Source organism: Octodon degus, unplaced genomic scaffold (assembly GCF_000260255.1).
Source record: "Octodon degus isolate 3935 unplaced genomic scaffold, OctDeg1.0 scaffold00016, whole genome shotgun sequence".
NCBI classification, from domain to species: Eukaryota; Metazoa; Chordata; class Mammalia; order Rodentia; family Octodontidae; genus Octodon; species Octodon degus.
Window position 1 is genome coordinate 22,629,739 of NW_004524592.1, and position 21,905 is coordinate 22,651,643.

The 21,905-nt window shown below is 51.8% G+C and overlaps 1 protein-coding gene across 7 annotated transcripts in view; it reads right to left on the minus strand.

The window, feature by feature from the left end:
• Positions 1-469: 469 nt before the first annotated feature.
• The window catches only part of Sgms2 (sphingomyelin synthase 2), a 48,787-nt gene continuing 27,351 nt past the window's right edge, over positions 470-21,905 (minus strand). For 3 of the 7 annotated variants that reach the window (XM_023709989.1, XM_023709986.1, XM_023709988.1), the window contains exons 2-7: positions 16,601-16,678; positions 14,105-14,801; positions 10,081-10,198; positions 6,983-7,136; positions 2,157-2,323; positions 470-917 (exon numbers count right to left, since the gene is read on the minus strand). In XM_023709989.1, the coding sequence (XP_023565757.1) occupies positions 714-917; positions 2,157-2,323; positions 6,983-7,136; positions 10,081-10,198; positions 14,105-14,559 (1,098 nt within the window). In that variant the 5' untranslated portion in view covers positions 14,560-14,801; positions 16,601-16,678 and the 3' untranslated portion in view covers positions 470-713. Of the gene's footprint in view, positions 918-2,156; positions 2,324-6,982; positions 7,137-10,080; positions 10,199-14,104; positions 14,802-15,440; positions 15,754-16,371; positions 16,679-21,905 lie in introns of all 7 variants that reach the window. The other 4 variants (XM_023709991.1, XM_004626695.2, XM_023709987.1 and 1 more) reach the window with 3 other exon arrangements.

Here is a 21,905-nt window from a genome sequence, read left to right on the forward strand (position 1 = left end):
TGAGATTACAGGTGTGTGCCATCATGCCCAGACATCCTAGAGACTTTAAAATGAAACATTTCTGTACATGTAAAAATCCATGAGTAGGTCAAATACTTTCAGATTTCTTTGGATTTTTTTTTTCTTTCCTTTAAAATGACCAGTTAAAAACGTAAGAGTCAAAGGGACACCTAGTGCACTGGGCAGTGGCAGCAGAGTGCACTGCAGGACCTCAACATGCCCTTCCCCTGTCCCTGCCAGGGTAGAAGAAAGTGCACTTGAACTCGGCTCCAGGCCCGGAGGTACCCTTTGAGAAGCAGCGCCGGGCAGAAGCCGCCCTCCACTGGGACCTTGTCCATGCACCCAGCGGCTGTACAGAGCCCAGTCTTTTATTAAAAACATGAACAAATCTCTGAGCTTGGGAGGAAAACAACCTGAAAGAATGCTGAAGTGCAGGGTTTCAGAGGAGAGAGGAAAAAGGGGTACTGTGTTCTTTGGCACCTCTTAAACAAGCTCACCGTGAAACCCCACTTTGGGGGTTTGTCACCCATGAATACATCTCTTTCTCAGGAATTAAACAGTCATAGTGAATCAATGCTTCAGTCACTGTCCCAACTGAGCCTGTGGCATAGGGTCTGCCTCTCCGCTGACAGTCAGTTCTCCTAAAACAAAGTCGAACGCAGCTCTGCCTTTGGTCACAGCACGGTGGTCTCGCTGGGGGCTCAGCCCGTGGCTCAGGTGGACTTCTCGTTGTCCTCACCCGACTTCTGCACCCGGGAGTACTTTTTGCAGGACGACTTGAAGCAGCCAGGAGGCCAGGACAGTGGCCAGGAGAAGGAGCAAGGGATTGAGCCTTGGACATTCTTCTCAAAAAAATAAAAGATAGGAAACCACCAGGCTCGGGACAGAAAGTTCGTCTGCGAAGAGACCTTCAGGTTCTAGAAGGAGAGGAGAGAGGGAAGAGGAAAAAACACCTTTGGTGACTTGCTCTGAGGCTTTCTTTTTTTGTTGCTGCTGTTTTGTCTTTTTGAGACAGGATCTTGCTATGCAGTTCAGGCTGGCCTTGAACTCGCAGCAATCCTCCTGCTTCAGCCTTCCCATTGCTGGGATTAGGGACATGGGCCACCACAAACATCCTCAGGCTTTTCTTAATCAAGTGGTCATGCATGTAACTGCAGATTCTTCCCCAGGTTGATGACTATGGTCTCCCTGTCGCTAAGCCCTAGCTCCTGTCCCTCTCCAAGGTGCCTGTGCTCTCCACTGCCTGTCTCTGTGGGAGGAAGGTGGCTCAGGATGTGCAGGACAGGGCAGGGGGTGCCTCCACTCAGGGAGGGAAGTGGGAAGGAGTGCTGGAAGCAGAGCACTGAAGAAGAGTCAGGGCGGGAAGCTTGGTGTGATCAGGTCAGAGTCCAGACGACACAGTAAAGGACAGAAAGGGGAGGCTGCATGGCAGGAAGCAGAATCACAGAGAGCGCTGACAGACACAGCCGCCAGTCAGAGTTGAGATAGTGGTGCACTTGCCAGCGAGGCCAGCGCACCCAAGTTTATGGAGGCCGCCGGCCCACTCCACTGAGAAGGACTGGGCAAGCCTGGGGCGGGAGAGGTCCACCGGGATTGCATGAGCAGCAGCAGCAGCAGCGGCGGCGGTGGTGGCGGTGGCAGTGGTGGTGGTGGTGGCGCAGGAGGCTTCCTGGAAGCACAGGCATCTGTGCAAGCTGTGAGAACGAGCAGAAGGCCAAAAGGCCACACAGGGACAGCAAGAAGCAGAGACCCGGGAGCTATGACAGAAAGCCACCAGCACCTTCTCCCACAGATGTACACAGCTGCTAATCCCCAAGATACCTATTCTGCCTGATTTTAAAAAGGAGCTGCCATTCAGTCCTCAAGTTTCTCCATGCTGTGCCCTCTGTCACCCAGGGCTGCTATGGACATGGGAGGCTCCTTGCGGCTTATCTAGCACAGTGTGCCTGCAGTTCCCATGCAAACAGCACCGGGCACCTCACCGCCTCCTCTCTGCAGTGTGGTGGGCACACTCTGCTGGATGCAGGGAGTCAAGGTGCAGGCATGAAACTACACAGCTGCTGTCGATGGGTGATTCCCACACGGCCACCTGCACTCTGCGTGGAAAGGGTCTCGGCCTGACAGAGGGAAGAAGCCCGGGATCTTGCTGCTCTCACCTTTTCATTGGCCATCGAGTGGTACCACCAGAACAGCCGCGTGGTGACATAGTAAGCAATGATCACATCAACAGTATAGTGCTCGTGCGCTACGAGAATGCAGATGATCCCGGCAGCGCTCAGCAGCCAGCAGATCAAATGATACCACCAGAAGTGCCGCGGCGAATCTGGACGGCAGAAAAGGCAGAGTTAGGGTGACACCCAGGAGGGACGGGTGTACAAGGATCTGAGGTCAGCAGGAGGAAAACTGGCTCCACCCACACACAATGATTGTTGCTGCTGCCCAGGGCCTGCTCCGGGCAGGGGGCAGAGGGGTGCAGCTGCAGGGGTGGGCATCATTAGGGGCTTGGGGTGGTGGCGATGGCTACTCCGGGCCCTGCCCACTGCTATTAATTAAGCTGCTGGGGGAGAGAGTCCAGTTTGGCTGGACGGGCTCAGGAATGACCACACCAGAAGAGAAATAGCAAAGGTCAAAAGAAAAGGCTAGGGGCCGGAGAGATGACTCAGTAGAATAAGCGCTTGCCTGGCAAGCACAAGGGCCTGAGTTCAATCCCTGGTTCTGCCAAAAAAAAAAAAAAGAAAAAAAAAAAAAGGCCGAGGATATAGCTCAGTGACATAAGCTCCTGCCTTGGCAAGTGCAAGCCTCGAGTTCGATCCAGTACCAAAATAGAAAAAAGAAAAGGCTGCTGTGAAAAGAGGGAACAAAGTGACCAGGAAGGAGGCATTGCAGTTTCCAACAGACCTTTCTAGGTGTACACTGCAGGTTAGGACGACACCATGGCAAGCAGGCTCTGTGTTTTCTTGAGACAGTGTCTTGCTGCACAGTGCAGGGTGGCCTTGACCTCACCATGGAGCCCAGGCTGGCCTCAAACGAGCAGTGCCCTGCCTCAGCCTTCTGAGCGCTGGGCTGGCAGGCGGGCACGCCCCAGTGTTCCCGACCCATCAGATGCTTGGTATGAACAGAGAGGCCAGTTTCCCCAGGCAAATTCCATAGGCCCTGGTGCTGCTGCAGGCCTGTGAGAAGCCAGCTCTGGGTAATCCACAGATGGCCCATCCCGTATCTTCCTGTGGCCTCACCACTAAGTGTCAATCCCCGCACAGTGACAGTGCAGACAGGGAGTCCAGGCTGACCAGGGCGGGAAGTGCCTCTGTGAGACCACGCTGCCCGAGTGAGATGGTGACTGCTCCCGCCTTGGTGTGGACTTGGAAGCCCCGTCCACGTAGAGAATTCACCGTGAACTTGACTTGAGTTTGTGTGTCACGGATTTGCCATCCCATGTTACACACCAGAGTACATGCCTTAAAAAACGTCAAGCCGAGATCATGGGGGGGCACTCCCTTCAACATGCTTGACCTTCAGAAGTATAAAATTCATCTCAAGTTTCGAGGCTGCTGCTGAGGCGCCATAAAGGACAATGAAAAAAAAGACGCCCTGATCACAGGTCAGCACCTCCTCCGGTGGACCCTGTAGGGTGCACCACCTCTGCTTCCACAGATTCCAGACCCAGCCCAGCATGGCACCAGCGCTCTGCACTTGGCATGCTCACGCCCAGCCCCAACCTACGGCTAGCTGAGGACTCGGCCCAGTCACTCTCCACTAACATCAAGAAGGGCGGCACGGTCTTGCCTCTGTTATGGGGCACCACAAGTGTTAAATAAGTTAACTTGCACCAAGGGCATAAGTTATGCCTGGCACAGAGGTAGAACTGCTCCCCAGATGCTATTATTATTATTTATTATTATTATTATTATTATTATTATTACTATTTTAGGGTCTTGCTATATATGGCCCAGGCTGGCCTCAAATTCTCAGCAAGCCTTTTGCCTCAGCCTCCAGAGTGCTGGGATTACAGGCATGTGGCACCATGCCTGACAAAGATGGCATCATTTTAACCACATTTGGCCCTCATGGCCAGGTATGGCATTAGGTTCTTTATATGACTTATATTCATAGGCTTTTGAGGCAGAGGAACTTTTACAGGACACCAAAAGTGTCACAATTGACAACTTCCGTGTATTCTTCTCATTCACAGGGTTTTGATTCAATGTGCATTCTCACTTGTGGATCAAAAAAAGATTTTCCAGTAATATTTTCCTCCATACTGGGTTCTTTTAACCCTGTGAATGGAACTCAGTTGGTAGGGGTTTTCCTCTATCTACCCCGATGGACGCCCCTCCTCTAGGCACTCTTGATTATCAGGCCAGGAAGATAGCTCAGTAGAATAAGCCCTTGCCTGACAAGTGCAAGGGCCTGAGTTTAATCCCCTGCTTAAAAAAAAAAAAATTGTCTATGGTGGTTATGGGATAGACAGGTCTTCCATATTCCCTAACACAGGTTTCTGGAAAGCGTGAGTCCTTATGAGATTGTGCAGGGAACCGCAGCTTGGAGACCCCCTCACATTCCTCATGCACACATATCTTTCTGTATTGCGAGTCTCCCCCGCCTTAGCATCTTGCCATTCTCTTGGAAAGCTTTTCCACACAGCTCACACACACAAGGCTTCTCTCCGTTGTGGCTTCCATCACGTGTTTGAAGAGTACCAGCACGAGTGAAGGTTTCTGCACGTGCTTACACACAAAAGGTTTCTTTCTTTCATGTATTTCAAGGAAACTGGAACATCAGAAGGATTCCCCACACTGCTGACATGCACAGGGCTCTTCTCCAGTGTGAATCTGTGCATATCTTTGATAGTAGGCACAGCAAGCAAAGCTTTTCCCACACTGCATACATGCGTGAAGTTTCTCTGCAGTGAGACTTTTCACGATTTTGAAGGTCAAAGGGCCACTTAAAAGCTACATCACACTTTTTTACATTCAGGGGGCTTCTCTGTACATTCCTGATACTCAGATGGCCTGTGTCCAGTGAATTATGATGTCTCTCGAAAACGATGAAAAACTGTTGGACACTGCTTTAAACATGTGGTTTTTACATCATTTTATCCTAGTTTTCTCGTTCACTCTCACGATTTGCAGTCTTGCTAAATGTTTCTCCGTGTTATCCACTTTCTTCATGTTTGAAGACTCTCCACAGCACTGACGTCTTACATTTCTGTTGAGAGTTTTGCACTTATCTTTGATGGTGTGACATTGCCATTTCTTGTCTACAGAGGCCAGCTTGCAGAAGGTCTCCTGCATCACAGCTCTGTACAGGTTCTTCCGGGAAGGCTTCAGCAAAGCCCGTTCCTTCTGGGTGAAGGTCACAGTCACATCCTCAGAGGTCACTGACTCCTGCTCCTGAAGGCAGTCTGTCCAGCTCTCTTCCTTCCTCTGGCCACCTCAGGGGCTGACAGTGAGAGGGCCTGACCCTTCCACCCCGGGGGGAACACACACTCAGACCCAGGACCAGCTGACTCTGCATCCTCTACTCAGTCTCTGGAGAGGCTGAAGTGATGGGGTCCTCGGTCCAGCTACACAAAGGCTGTGGCAGGATTCTGAGCTCGAGGCCAGCCATTCCTAGATCCCAGGAGTCTGGGTCCTCTGCAAGCACCTGCAGGAACTCAGACTCATCAACTCATAACAAGTTTTGGATGGCCTCAGGTATTTTTAAAAACTGGCCTTAAATGTCCTGATGTTTTCTTTCTGGTTTTCCGTCTCCCATGCCTCTCCACTGACACCGAGCCTTCTTCCCACCTCAACCTCTTCTATCCACTTCTCCTACCTCCACACATCCCTGCCATGGAGAGTACCTGAGCTCCCTGGCAGACAGAAGCTCCCCAAGGTCAGAGCTGGCTGCCACGACACAGCACACGTCCAGAGCAGGGCTGGGTGTCAGAAAGCAGTGGCTGGGGTGGAAGAGGTGGCCACCCCAGCCCCAGTGCGAGGGATGGGGGACATAGGCGGCCCTGATGCTGAGGTACATAGCCTGGCTTCCTGCCCATGTGGGGTGACACAAGGCCAAGAGGGGCCTTTGTCTGTACCAGGGTGAAGAGATCCCCGCTGACCGCACACCCATGTGTGAGTGCCTGTAATAGCTGATGGATGTGAGTTCTAAGAAGATGGGCACCAGCTTGGCAACCAGGCCTGGTGGCCATAGCTCACAGGGTTACAGAGGGGACCTGCTGGCAGCTAAGAACCTGACACTCCAACACCAGTGACAGCTCCAGGAGACACAAGGTGCCACACCAGGGAAATTGCAACATACTCAAGGCTCAGGCGTCTCTACCATGGTGTCCTGGCCACATGTCCCCAAGATGGCTGACTTGAGCAGAGCAGGGATTGCCAAGGGAGCCAGGCAAGATGTGGCTGGAGAGCTGGGCAAACATCTTGGAGAGTCTTTACAGTAACTAGAGGGGAACTGGTGTTCGTTTGTTCTTTCTTTCTTTCTTTTCATTTTATGGCAATTTTTTGGTACAGGGTCTCACTATGCAGCTCGGACTCCTAGTGATCCTCCTGTTTTCAGGCTCCCCATACTTGGACTCTGTGGCTGGTTCAGTGTGCCCCGGGCGCAGGGCCAGCATGGCATGCAGGACCGGGGATCAAACCGTGTCCCTACACTTGCCAAAGCAGGCGCTTAATCTGCTGAGCTATCTCGCAGGCCTGGGAACTGGTTTTCTCTGTGCCAAATCTTAACGGTTTGTTCCTCTTAGTTCCACAACAAAGATGACTTCTCCCCTCATAAAGTCTACTAACCAACAAGGGAGATACTCCCGTTCAGGACTACAGAGGAGCTGTGGGCAGTGTGCAAAGTATAAAGGATGAGCTGAAATCACACATGTGCACACACACATGAATGTACACACACAGCCAGAGCTCCCTTCTCTCTCCCACCCATCCCTCCCAGTAGAACCAGGGCCCCATCCACCCGCTGGGTGTGAGCGGTGACTTACATTCTTTGATGAACAGATAGAGCAGTGTCATCATCACCGTGTGGCCGCTGAAGAGGAAGTCACCGCACAGCATGTGTGACCCGGTTATGGACAATCCGCCACCTGAGATCAGCCGGAGGATCCGCTGTATTTTGGCTTGGGAGTCTCCATTTAGCTGCATGACACAGGGAGATTGGCAAGACGGGTTACAGGTTGCCAAGATCATGGCTCGGGATGGGCATGGTACTGCAGGCTCGAAATCCCAGTGCTTGGGAGGCTGAGGCAGGAGGATCACTGTGAGCTCAAGGCCAGCCTGGACTACATTAGTGCGTTCAAGGCCAGCCTGAACTACACAGTGAAACCTTGACTATAAAAAAAATATAAATAAAAATAAAAATGATAGTTTGGGCTGATCTCAGGGCCCACAGAGTTGTAGGACACCCACCCCACGCATTTAATCTTAAAAGTCACACAGAACGCAAGGGGAAATTCCTCCAGCTAGGTCCTCTTCATCCTAGTGGCAAGTTTTATGGACACGATTTAAATTATTCACTGCATTGCTAATAATACCTTTGGGTGATGGTGGGTCCTTGGGCGAAGCCCTCAGAAATATTAATAACCAATGACTTCACTGCAGCCGCACACCAAAAAGCCCATCAGAACTGCTTTTCCTTTGTGCAGGGGAAGTAAGGGTTTGGGACAGGTCATATCTGACTCTGCAGCAGGCCACACCACTAACGTCGCCGCCTCCTGGGGGCGGTGTGCATGGCTGGAGTCATGTCTGATGGGAATGCGTGCAGTTAAAAAGCAGAGCTGCAACTCATTAAGTCATTTACGTAGGCTTCAAAATGATGGATCGGAGTGAACTGGCAGCTTTAAAAATCAGTAGCTTTCATCAGGAAAATATCCCCTGAAAGCTTGAGCTACAGCAGAGGCCAGGATGGGTTGCCAGTCTAGGGACAAAAGCCAGGAGAAGCCACTGCAGGGATGAGGGGACATTGATGGGTGAGGACAGACATCTCGGGCCATGGCCGAAATGTTTTCCGTCTGTAAGCCCAGCCCTCAAGAGGCTGAGGCAGGAGACTTGCTATGAGTCTGGGGCCAGCTTACACTACCTAGCAAGACCCTGTCTAACCAAACAAACACAAAGAAAAAACCCCAAAAGAACAAGGTGTTACATATAAGGTGACACAGAACAGGATCAGAAGTTGGAGGAGGAGTTGGACAGGGCACAGCAACCCACGTGCTTCACAATTGTGCAGAGGGTAGACAGTACTGCACAACTTGCTCTGGGCACACCCAGGAAGGCACACAATAGACTACACCATCCTGCACCACAGCCCTGGGAAGGTGAGGCAGGTGCCTCAGCGAGCTGCCGCAGGCCAAGGGAGAGTGTCGGCATGCAGTCTGGTAGAGCTCAAAACTAAGCCCAGACGGGGGCGCACACCCTGCCCACCTCCACATCCCTGCTGCAGGGACACATCATTCTTTACTTCAGATCCATGGTACTGCTCCCCCTCCGCTCAGGCAACCTGACCGGTGGTACAGACCCAGGCAGGAGCACTTCCACCAGCAGCAGTGAGCGCAGCATCACTCAGGGCCCCAGTGGGCAGAAGGCCAAGTAGACTGGGAGGAGACCAGGGTCGCCCCTTCTTCTCACCATAACCTAACCCTGGCCCCACAGAGGGACGCGGGTGTGTCCTGGCTTGTGACCCAAGGCCAGTGACCAGCAAGGACACCACCAAGTTCGTCTCATGAGTGCTTTTGGCTGTTATCCCCTTGCACACCTACCAAGGTAGCTTCAGAAAACTGCACGTCTTGTAGAAAGAGCAGTGTTTCATCTGCCGTCTGTAATCATCGCAATTCATCCGCACCCGACCCGGCAGCCTCCCTTGGAGCCTGCCGCTCCCCAGAACAAGTCCAGAGTACCCCACAGTGTTTATTATGCTTCTGACCTCCTCCCCGCCTTAAATTAGCTTCACTAAAAATCAGCCCGTGTTTAAACTCAATGAGGACACAGCTTTAATTACAGACATGGGCTGCTTTGATAGCTCCTGGAAATTATGCTGCTCCAAACCACACCTATATTTGGTGATGTGGATAGCAGGCTCCCTGGACCGGGGCGGCTCTGTTTTTCTTTCAACTTTGACATCTGCTTGGGGCTTCAGGAAGTATGATGCTGGGCTCACGCCCTTGTCTACAAGTACACCGTCTGCTCCTATTTTTATAAACCAGGGCTTGAGTCTCCACAGAGGACCTGCGGCTCTGGCTCAGGGTGGGCTCTGGCTCAGGTGGCTCCACCACCTCTCAGCTAAAGGCTGGCCCAGCTGTCCAAGGGCCAGGCGCTCTGGCGTGATCCTTAACTTCTGTCTCAAGCCCACATCCAACTTGTAAGCACTTTCTGTGGGTTCCACCTTCAGCATGCATTTGGAGTTCAGTGGCTTTTTAGTGGGACTTGAAATCAGCCTGTGCTCCAGAGTGGCGATTCTCCTGCCTCAGCTTCCTGAGTGCTGAGTTGCCAGGTGTGCCTGACCATGCATGTCCTCCCTGGTCTTCCCTGAAGCCAGGGCGATACAACTCTTCGCTTGGCCTGGGGCTCTCATCCTTTTCCGTGGCTCCGCCCACCCTGGGTCGCCCCCACCCTGGTCTCTCCCAGGGTCTCCAAGCAGGCCGTTCCTCCTGAGGCAGCTGCCTCAGCCCACTACCGCGTACACCACTCCTCGTCCTCCATGAAGCAGAAACTCCGTGACTTTGTTTTGCTTGCTCAGAGCTGGGACATGAGCTCAGTCCTTACAGATCGGATATATGAATGAAACAGTAAACAAAAAGATGAAAAAGGAGAGTCAAAAGCTGGGCATGGTGGTACACACCCGCAGTCCCAGCCCTCAGGAGGCTGAAGCAGGAGGGTCACCACAATTGTGTCCAAGTCCTGCCTGAACTGCAAAGCAAGACCCTGTCTCAGAAAACCAAAAGTCAGAGTCAAGCAGTCTTCAGTTAGCAGAAAACAAATTTATCTACAGAGATGTACGTTTCTTAAGAAATACACTCTAATTTCTTCTCCATCTGAACATTAATAGAGGGGCTGTTGCCCCTCCACAAACAAGTGGGCTGCGCCTTACCTTGGGGGCACACTGGATGTGCATCCCGGGCACCGGAAGTGTGGTGACGTACATTGTGATGCAGCGGTACAGGTACAGGGTTCCCAGGAGGAAGAAGAACCGGCGGCCCACGATGGACCTGGGAAGGACAGTGGGGACACGGTGGTGGGCGCTCCTGCTCACAAGGCAGCAGGAGCTGGGACCACACAGGCTGTGGCCCTGGAGAACTCAGCGAGCTTTGGGGCCTTCAGTCCACTCCAGGGAAGAGGCCCCACCAGGACACAGGGAAGTGTGACAGCCATGGCCACAGGGCCCAGTGAGGCCGCAACATGACAGCACTGGGCACAGCGGGAGATGCCATGGCCGCTGAACCTGAGCCGGGGATGTACCGCCCCTCTGGGGCTGCCCAGGGGCTCTTGGACAACTTGAGCTCCAACTACTTCCCCTGACAAAACAGACTTTCAGGAAAGGAGGCCATGGTGACCTGGGACTTTAAGGACATTTTCTACAGAAGCCAGAAATAGATTGTTGTCTTTTATTCAATTTTGATCAGAAAGACAAACAAATCACACCCAAAATGAGAATGTGGGTTTTTGCTTGTGTACTTTGCAGTTTTGCCTTAGACACAATAGCCAGGAAATGGGCTGCTTGTAGTGCAGCTTATCACTCCAGCTCTCGGGAGGCTGAGGCAGGAGGGTCACCATGAGTTTGAGGCCAGCCTGGGCTACCTAGCGAGACCCTCTCTTAAAAAACCAAAGATCTGGGAATTTGGGACAACCTGGGTGCCACTGCCTGAACAAGAGATTCAGAAAGCACCTGTAGAAATGTAGCAGGTCCTGATGAGCTCTGGAAGGAGGCGTCTGTGATGGTGGCAACAGGACAGACAGGAGGTGAGGACAGTGTGTTAACAAAAGGAGTCAGGCATGGAGGAGACATGGTGACATCACTCTGAGGAACTGGCCCTGGCTGATGTTGCATGGACTGTGTAGGACGGAGGTTACCAGAGCTGGGACCACAGACAGTGAAGAGGCCGGAGACTTGGGCAGTCAGCCAAGGAGCAGAAGCCCTGCTGCCCCAGCTGGAAGGGGCGGACAGCAGAGCACGCTGCACACCCCCAGAAGAGTTCTGCCATCTGTGTCCCAGAGGTGGGGAGGGAGGGTCAAAGCAGGACCGGCACCACTATACACACACACAGGGACCAATAAAAGGAACAAACTGCAAAAAGGAAAGTGTTTGAGATGTGCTGAACGAAACCTGAATGTCACACGATGTGTCCACTTAGGAGGCTGAGGCAGAAGGATCACTGTGAGTTCAGGACAACCTAGGCTATAACATGAGGCCCTGTCACAAAAAAAAAAAAAAAAAAAAAAAAAAAAAAAAAAAAAAAATGATTTGTATATTTTGTGCATCAACTAAAAATTAAAAAAAAAAATAGATGAGTCAAGAAACAGGTAAAAAACAAAAAAAGAAATCCCAGTGGTGACTCTGAGGCCACTGTCCTTTAGGGGAGGCTCAGCCCATAATGCAAGGGGTCTCAACTGGCTCTGCCTGCGGCGGGTGGGTGACAAGCAACTTAGGGCTGGGTAGCTCTTCAGTTTTCTCCAAGTCTGTGGTTCTGACATGGATCAAAGTCTAATTTGGGTACCTGGTAGGGCTTCTAATTTTAAAAATTATGTACAAATACATATTTAGCTGCCTGTCGCCCATAGCTATTTTAAGAATATTCCAGGGTTTCTGGGATCGAAAAAAAAAAAAATCTCATCTGAATGAAGTATTTCTTTATTCCACCGTTAAATGACTCTGCCTTTATTTTTTCAGTTTGGAAACTGGGTTTTGCTGTGTAGTTCAGGCTGGCCTTGAATTCACTGTGGAGCCCACACTGGCCTAAGATTCAAAGGGATCCTCCTGCTTAGGCCCCGAGGGCTCGGATTACAGCTGTGTGCTGCCGTGGCCGGCCTGACTTCTTCAGAAGAGGAACAGATAGACCGCCAGGTGCCTCCCTTCACTAAGTGGGAAGCCCTGTACCTCGACACAGGGCGGCCCACGGTGGTGCTGCTAAGGCTTGCCCTGGGGAGACAAGGCCAGAGACCATGCAGGGGTCACCAGGGCACGACCAAATTCATCCCAGCCCTCTGACTGCAGCTGTCGTGCAGCAGAACACTAACTCAGGGCACCTGCATTCCATAGCCTTCCTCAGAAAAAGTTACTGCGAATGCTTTTTTCTTTTCCTATGGCTTTGAAAAGTGTTTGAGAAAGAGAAACAGGAAAGACAGAGAGGGGGAGAGACAGGAAGACGGAGAAACAGAGGCAGCAGAGTTAGGTGGACAGAGACAGAGCCGGGAGAGTTGAGACTGAGTCCAGGTGAAGGAATGGGAGGGGGAGAAAGGAGGGAAGAAAGGGAGAGGGCGGGGAGAGAGGATTTCCCGCTGTGATTCTACTGCCAAAGTAAAAAGCTCTGAGCACGGTGGTGCACGCCTGGAATCCCAGCACTTGGGAGGCTGAGGCAGGAGGATCACTGCGAGTTCAAGGCCCACCTGGGCTACACTGCAAGACCCTATCTCAAAAAGACAACAACAACATTAACACAAAAATAAAGAGGTAAGCTAGTGTGATCTTCAGTTGAAATCCCAGATAGCGTCTGCACCTGAGGTGATTATGTGTCTAAGAGCTGCACCACCGGACAGCAATGAGACAACTGAGAGGAAGGCTCCACACCTTCAGGGTGAAGTGCAGGGACCCCCCCCCCCAAGCCCTAGAAATGTCTGCTTCCATGCATATGAGAAAAAACTTGCCTGCAAGTTAAACAGAAAACAAGCATCTGGAGCCCAGCAGGGCCTCTTACATTCAGTGTCTGTCCCAGACGCTGAAACACTAACTCAGCAAATACATCCTTTGTTTTTAGCGCAAAGCACCCCACACCAAACAACTGCAGCATTCACTTCGGCCCTACAGAAGACGGCTGACAGCCGCTTTTGACTCAACCACAGCAAAGAAACATCAGGGGAGAGAGCAACACCCAGGAACACGTTCAGCGCTTGCACCCTGCAGTGTCAGTCTGCAGCGCCAAAGCCGCAGAGACGGCTGGATCCCCAGTCCCAAGAAGCGACCCACAGAGAAGGAGGAAACACTAATTTTCTCTTACAGGAAGGATAATTCCAGTAATGCTGGGAATGTAGGTGACCTCAAATGTTTCAAGCTTGTTAGCTAGCACTTGTGGTATTTTTGAAGGCCCCAGGGAATGGGTGCCGTCTTCTCTGGGGAGTATTTGGATCAGTCTCCTATTTTGGGGCTTCATCAGCACAGCCCTAGTGGGAAGCAGGCATCTGAACCAGGACTGAAGGGGTCACAGAGGCCTGGGGTGAGTGGGCTGGAGGGCAGGAGGAGGAGCAGAGGGTGAGCTTGGGGTGAGCTCGGCTGGGTGTGCCCTGGCCCCAAAGCAGGTGTGCAGGGGCTTGGGGGTGGCCAAGCTACATGCAAGGAAACAGGAAACAGGGCGGGAAGGCAAGCTTGCCTTACACATCAACAGCCAACTGCAGGGACCCTGTCCTGGGCAGGGTGGCCAATAGGAGGGGAAAAGAATCTAATCCTGAGAGCTCTTCCCGTGCCTGGAGGGCTCCAGGCATGCAGATGGACTCAGGGCAGGAAGGTCAGCTTCTCCTCAGCTGTGGGAAGGCAGGAGCTGCACTGCAAGTCACCAGCCCTGAGTCACCATGCCAACCACGGGCCCTGGCCCCGCGTGTGCGTAGGTGCTCAATAAACATGTTCTGGGTGGAAGCTGTGTGTACTCTACAGCTTTCTTACATCACACATCCAGGTAAGACTGCACATTTACTAGAGAAAGGACATTTCTAGTTACCTATCTACTCAGGTAAAAATAAATTGGGATGGGTGCGGTGGCACACACCTGTCATCCCAGCATTCAAGAGGCTGAGGCAGGAGCATCACCGTGAGTTTGAGACTAGCCTGGGGTAGGTAGCAAGACACTGCCTCAGAAAACAAAACAAAACCCAATAGCAAACCAAAAGACCAAACTAGGCCTACTTACTTGTATCTCAGGAACACCCACTGGGTAATCCATAATCCAAGCAGTATGATCCCATTCACCTCAGACACAAAAAACGCCCACTTCACCCGGTCAACGTAGTCGAAGAACTTGTCCGGGAGTGGGGGGCTGAGCTCCTTGGGGGGCACCCGCTCATGCACCACGGTGATCATGATGGTGGTCAGCACTAGGCTGAAGAGTGCATACACCAGGGCGATGCCTGTCTTCCACCACTCCAGGGGGAACTTGCTCCTGGCGTCGGTCGCTATGGCGATCTGGATGTAGTCAGGGTACTTCCGGGCTCCCTTCCGCAGGGCGCCTGCTGGGTTTGGGGTTTTCTCCTTGATGTCCTTGCCCTCTTCCTCAGCAGGCTCTGTCGGGCCGGGGTAAGTTCTTGGAGCATCACTGCTTTGATTTTCCAAATCTTCTTCGAGTTTTGCTGTCTCTATGGCATCCATGGTTCTCTGGTCCTTAATCCAAGGAGGACTGGCCAACTTCTGGGTCTCTGTGGAAACGTGACTTCTTCAGTCCTTCTGTTTCCCAAGTCAGCATGGATTCTCACAATCGCTCTGGCTTCCCGGCACCAAATGTGGAGAGGGCCATCTCTTGCTCCCCCTGCGCAGTTACCTGCTGAGCACCCTGACTTCACAAAGGGAAGCCAGCCGGTCCTCCTTCCCCCAGCACGATGCCACGATCCCACCTAAAAACAAAGGAAAATTATGGTCACAACCAATGCTTGGCCAGTGATCAACCACGAGGAACAAAAACATTCTCAAAAGAAGGAAACAGGCGCCAAAGCAAAGCAGTTCATGCTGAGATTCAGCTGATTTACAAAAGAGTGAACCGTTTCATCGTTTCTTGCCTCCCTTTGAGCCGAGGTCACTATAAAGAGCAATTTAACAATTCCCTTGAATAAAAGTCAGGACCCAACATGGGAAACCTTCCGCTGGACACTTAGCTTTCTAGCCATGACGTCATAATAGGCTGGAACCTGCCAAGAACATCAACATTCCTTCCTGGGACTATCTTTTCCAAGAATCTTGAAAAGGTTAAAAACCCTTCAAGCCAGGCTGAGCAGCCCTCACCTGTGATTCCAGAACTTGGGAGGCAGAAGCAGGAGGATCACCATGAATTCAAGGCCAGCCTGGACTACAGACTGAGGTGAAAAAGGAAAAACCCAGCAGAAAAGAAGAAAAAGCAAACGCAGGTGAGTTGCTTGCATGTACTGACTAGTTGCAACTCACTCCATTTGCCTTATTAAAAACAGTTAAGTCCTTTGGCCACAAAGTACAGACTCCAGAGAAACACATGCAAGGTATTTAAAACAGCCTCCATTTACCCTTTTATATTTGCAGATGGGTGTTTCAGCGAGGAAGGCTGCAGCCTTGGAAGCGCAGGGCAGTGCTGTCGAGCAAGGAGGAGCTGCCAGAGGGTGAAGTACTGCACTGCGAGGTCAGCTAGTGGCCCACAGCACTGCCCTCGTAGGCCCGGGCCAGTCGCCACCAAGACAGGATGCTAACTGCAGCAGCAGAGCACTCGGCCCAGCTTTGGCCAGGCTTCTTGAGCACCACCTTTTATTCCTGCTGCGGCAGCAGCGACACCCAGCTGCTCCTGATTTAGGAACGGGTATTTCAGTCCTGCTGGGCCACCACCTGAGGACAGAGGGCTGTGAAGCCCGCAATTACTCCCAAACCAGCCCGGCACAACTTTAGCAAAATCCCTCAAGCATGAAAGGCTCTTGCAGGGTCATTTCAGGAAAAATAAGCAGGAGGAAAATACCATGTAGTGACAGCTCAGCTTTTATTTCGTGACAAAGAAAGGCAAATAAAATAGCTCCAGCGGCTGGGTAGTACAGGCAGGAAGGGCCGAGTTAACCCAAGGTGGTGCTTAAACCCTAACCACAGACCCCTGTGAAAGGGCCTCAGTGTCCCTGCAGAGAAGGGTCCCCAGGATGAGCTCCAGAGGCTGGCAGCAACTTCAGAGGGTGGGTAGCCACCAGACAGAACCAGGCATTGATGTGGTGCACGTACCCTGCTGTCCTGGTGGACCTGTCTCCATAGCCACTGTCCCTGCCTAGAAGGCCAGGAAGGCAGCCTGGGAGTGTCTCTGACTCCCATCGCTCCTTTTCCTTGTCCCTCTGAAAGCTCTCACTATGGCACACTAGAGCAGGAGGAGAAAGCCCAGCGTGAGCTAGGAGTAGTGTCACAGGCCTGTAGTACCCAACATTCAGGAGGCTGAGGCAGGACAGTCACTGCAAGTTTGAGACCAACCTGGAGGAAGTAGAGTGACCAGGTGACTTGGTGTGGGGTTCTCTCCACCACAGACTCTGAGGCCAAGCAGCGGCTTTCCTATGTATTCAAGCCTGGTCTTGAACTCACTTTGTAGCCCAGGCTGGCATTACGGCGATTCTCCTGCCCCAGCCTCCAGGGTGCTGAGATGACTACACCCAGCAGCACTTCACAGCTTCTGGCCTTGGAAGGCCCAAGCCAGGCACGTTACCTTCACTTCTCCCCACGTGTGTGGTAAAGCCCAGTTTCTCCAGTGGACAGCAGGTGGGCTCTACGCCCGCACCCAGTTCTAGAACACAGAACATGAGAAACAAGAGAAAATCCAATTAGCTCTTTTTTCTCCAAGTGAAGCGCTCAGGCACCCAGCCCAGGGGACTCCTTGAAGGTGACTGGAGTAATTAATCATGGAGCTCCGTGCCCTGGGAGCGCGATGCCTGTTTAATGTCATCAGCGGGAGGATTGACGCGTCTCTGGGATTTCATTAAGGAGACTAAAGGGACATGGCTCGCTCGTCTGTCAAGCTGACATGTAGGACCTGCTCGGCTTGGACGTCCATTCCCCCAGCACCAGAAAGCAATAGCCAGGAGCCATAGACAGCCCCTTGATGGGCAGTGCGCACTGAGTGCAGGTGGCTAGGCCAGTGTGAAGGCTGCCCCAGCCCTGTGGCCGGGAGCCCGTCCACGTGAGAAAGGTGCAGAGCTGGCCCGGCTCCTCGGAGAGCAGAGGGCCAAAGTGTTTAGTAGAGGCAGAGCACGCTGTGTGTGTTTCCTGAGTATGACGCAGTCCAGAAGTGTGAGGGTGCTTTACAGTTAGGAGCAGCAGCTGGAAAGTGTGTCACAGCGTTTTCCTGAAAGAGCTGAAGACCTCACAGCACAGGGACCACGCACACCCACGTTTCTAGCAGCACAACTCACAATAGCCCCTACCGGAAGCAGCCTGTATGCCCACAGAAGAATGATAAAGAAAATGTGGCATTACACACCGCGGGCCTCTGCTGCCATAGAGGAGTCCCCTGAGTCACCCACAGGCAAAGGGATGCACTCTAGGACCCTGACGTTAACTGAAGCAAGTCAGATGGGCACCTTAAATAGTGGTGCACTAGAGTTTGCAGGTGGCAGTGGCAGGGCTGGAAGCCGGAGCGGCTCCCTCTCCCCTCGCAGCTGGCACCACGGAGCAGCAGCCTGCCCACGCCTAAATGGGCTTCAGTCCTTCCATCGAGTTACAAGACAACGCACGCTGAGCACACCACTGTGTACCTATGTTTTACTCCACTGCTTCGATCCTTAACCTTCATCTGGCCGACAGTCCAAGATAAGAAGGAAAGAGGCAATAATTCCCAAGAAACATGAAAGAAATGTGTGTGAAATTAGAGCTTATCTTAAACATGCATGGCTTAACCGTGGGGCCCTGCTCTGGTCACAATCAATACACAGCTTCCCTGGAAGGCCAGGAATAGCCTGTAAGACCTCAGCTGGCTGTAGTGGTGTATGCTTGTCATGCCAGCACTTGGGAGGCTGAAGCAGGAGGACTGCTGTGAGTTCAAGGCCAGCCTGCAACTACACAGTGGATTTAATTAAAAAATAAACAAAACAGGGGTCTGGATAGGAAATGTAGAATTTTATTTACTCACTCATTCAGAAGTTCAGTTGTTTTTAAAACAATGGGAAAGGGGTGTGTTTCAGATACCCAGGAGCCCAAGCCCCACAAGTCCTGGAGGCTTAGGGCTGACCTCGGGGGACACAAGCAGGTCTTCAGGCCACCAGCCTGAGGTCACAGGGCTCAACATTCCCTGTTTATGAGCACCACAAGTCACCTGTCTGTCCCTAAGCAACAAGGTCTAGCAGATGTGGTTGAACAGTTAAGATCACTTTTCTAAGTGTCTGTAAGGGTCCATACACGTAAAAGAAATCCATCTGCTCATGACAGATGCCAAACGTTGCTGAAGACACCGTTCTCCCATACACACAGCCCGGAATTTGGGATACCACAGCGCAGACACGAGACACAGGGCCGTGCCACAGAATCACGGAGCAGATTCCAGTCAGAACAAGCAGTGAGGAGTTTCCTACAGATACTAGGGCTCAGAACTCATGGAAGGGCACTCGGATGCCACTGCAATGATAGTCAAGAAGGAGTGTGGCGTGAGGCAGCTGTGAGGAACATGCAGGTCGCATAGACGGCGCCACTGCCCCCAGCCTCGTCCCTGTGAGGAATGGACCCCATGCTCCATGTGGGGCAAGGATGGTGGCTTCGCTAACTGGGACCCCAGGGTGGCTGAGGAATCTCAGGTCCCCACTGTTCGTGTGAAGGACCAGGACATTGTAAGCTTTCTCCCTTCCAGTCCCAGGGCATGGCTAGTTTGTAAACCTCCTCCGCAAGCATGGAGGGACCAGCTGGGCATGGCGGCAGTTAGTTGTAATCGCAGTATTCAGGAAGCGGAGGCAGGAGGATTGCTGTGAGTTCAAGCCCAGCCAGGGCTACCAAGTGAACTCAAAGTCAGCCTGAACTGCACAGTGAGACCCGGTCTCAAGACAAAGTGTAGGACCAAATGCTTAGGGAGCGAGGGGCTGCTGTCAGGAGCCCCATGATGTCTGTTAAGTGTTTCTACCAACATATTCTTGGAAATTGCAAAGAAGATGCACCACTTACTAAAAATCACCTATGACATTCCTTCTTAGCAATAGTAACCCAGAAGTGTGTCACAGCATGTCCTTGTCACAGCATGTGTTTTATCCTGCCTCTAGACCCTCATCTTTTCAATAGGATTTAATTTTTAAAAATATGTTACTTATTTTTGGTCCTCGGATGTAACCAGTGCCTTTGCATTGGGCTGCATCCCCTGCCCTTTTTTTAGTGTCTGTTTGGAGACATGGTCTCTCTAGGTCACTAAACTGCCCAGGCTGGGCTGGAACTTACCATCCTCCTGCCTCGGCCTACCAGTGCTGGGACAACAGTCGTGTACCAACCATACCTGGCTGTGATTATAAATTTCGGTGCTGCCACTGGGGTCCACACATCTTTCCGCAGGAATTTGCCTGGCAGGGGAGATGCTTTGGTTGCTGGCACTCATACCGTCCCTTTCTGAGGGACGCAGGTGATATCAGCAGCTTCCCCAGAGACTGACACCAGCTCTCACTAGGTGGACAGCAATTAGGGTTCACTGGGACTGAGGGTGGGCTGGGTCCGGCCCGGAAATGTTGCACAGTGGTGGTAGCCCAGCTGTGTAAACTTACTCCAAATCATTTACACTTAACTGAGTTCTTGATATTGAAGTACAATGACACAGTCCCCTCAGCTGACCTGCCTCTCCATAGCGAGAAACCCAGCAATGCTCAGGCGCTCCCTGTGCTGCTGTTTCTTCCACGGGTCTCTGCCGCCTTCCCAGAACCCTCACCAGGAGCTGAGCTCTTCCTAAGTGACTGTGGTACTTTATGCATCTCCACAGCCTGGAGCAAGGTCCAGTCAATACAAAGCAAATGTGTAACAACATCTATGTAAACTGTACTCCAAAAATAAATGTGTAGCTATACGATGTTTTTTTGTAATGTTAAGTTACAAAAAAATCCAGAAGTCTTCTAACAGAATTTATCCAAATTCACCTCAAGTTAGATTACAGAGGCTTTTTCTTTATCTTTTAAAAATTATATTTATTTATTTATTTATTTATTTATTTATTTATGCGGGGGTGGGGGGGTTGTCCTGGGGCCCAGGCCTGTGAGTTAAAAGAGAAAAAGAATCTTTCTTATTAGAAAAAGGAATGGCTGAAATGAATCCTTACAGAGAGCAAATACTAGCTGTGCAAGTTTCTAGACAACGAATGGTGAGCCTTCTGCTTCACAAGCAGGGAGCACTGGGGGTTGAGAGGTGTGGGCCCCACAGCTGCCTGCTTTGGCTGAGCTAGCACTGCACAGCACCTGCGAGAAGCCTGCACTGGCAAACTACTCAATAGGGCTTCTTGTTCAGTTTTATTTTTTGAGGCAGGGTCCTACTACATATTCCAGGCTGGCCTTGAACTCAGAGTATAGCCCAGCCTGGCTTCAAACTTACTGTGATCCGCCTGCCTCAGCCTGCCAAGTGCTGGGGTTGCAGGCGTGCACCACCATGCCGGTGAGACGTCTGCACAGACTGTGTCCTGCCTGTTCATCTTTGCGTTGGTGGCTGGAGAAACCTGGTGGTCAGACCTGGTTACCATGTCACCAGGGAGTGGTGGCAAGGAAGCACCGTGTACATGGGGCACCAGGGAGGAGCAGGACAGGGACCGGATGTCCCCAGAGCCGTCTCCATGGCCACCCAGAAGTGTACTTGCTTAGGCCCCAGGCATCACCGGGGTCCAGTGGGTTGACCACAAAGGTAACGTCCCGGGTCGAAGTCCAGGCAGGGCCAGAAGCAGGTGTGCACCTTGGGCTCTGCTCACGGTGGAAAGCCCTGGATACAGGAGGGAGTGACATGTGACCCACACTGGCGTTAAATGTGCAGCCACTCTCCTGCCACTATTCTAAGAAAAAAGAACATTATCAAGAGTACAGTACTACATTTGACATAGTAGCAGAATTTTTGTTTGTTCTGGTTTTCGAGACCAGATCTCATGGAGCACCCAGGCTATCCTTGACTTTCCTGGGCAGCCCAGGCTGGCCTCACAACTGCAGTGATCCTCCTGCCTCAGCCTCTCAAGGCTGGGATTACAAGCAAGCACCACAGCAGGAACACTACCCAGCTAACAGCAGGACTTCTAGAGGGCACCTGTGGCGTGTCACTGCTGGAGCTTCTACAGCAGAACAACAAGAACAGACCTAGGGGAGTCCGTTTCTAGGCCTAGAACTCTCTGGGGTCAGTGCTGTGGCCCGGATGGGAGGAGCAGATCATTTCTGGCGTCGTGCAGCTGGGCTGTTAGAGGTCAGCTTCTGATAATCCAGATGTTCACAGCACTAAGTGACCCGCAGCCCTGCCCAGCATGGGCTACAGAGCTCCAGGCCGACCTGCACTACAGCAAGACTTAGCTTAAATCAAAAGGGTAAATAAAGGAATAAAATACTCTAATAATTTTCTACTTTTCACATAAATCCTTGGTTTCCTGCCCCTCGGCTTAGTGTAGAAATCTGCCTATTGGTTTCTGTCTCCACCAAATGATGCATATATCTTCTACTCTTTCAAAAAAGTCATATAGGGGGCCGGGGAGGTGGCTCAGTGGAATAAGTGCTTCTCTGGCAAGTGCAAGGGTCTGAGTTCAATCCTCGGTTCCACCAAAAACAAAATCAAAAAAGTCATACAGACTGACACAAGCAGCTACTGAACTGGAGTTTGAAAACGGCTCTCCTTCCTCCTCTTCTCCCTCCTCTCGCTCCCCTCTTTCTTTTCTCCTGCCTCAGCCTCCCAAGAAGCTAGGGTTGCAGGGCTGCACTACCACACCCGGCTTTTTAAAAAATGGCTTCCTGGGGCCAGGGAGATGGCTCAGTAGAATAAGTGCTTGCCTGGAAAGTGCAAAAGCCTGAGTTCAATCCCTGGTTCTGAAGAAAAAA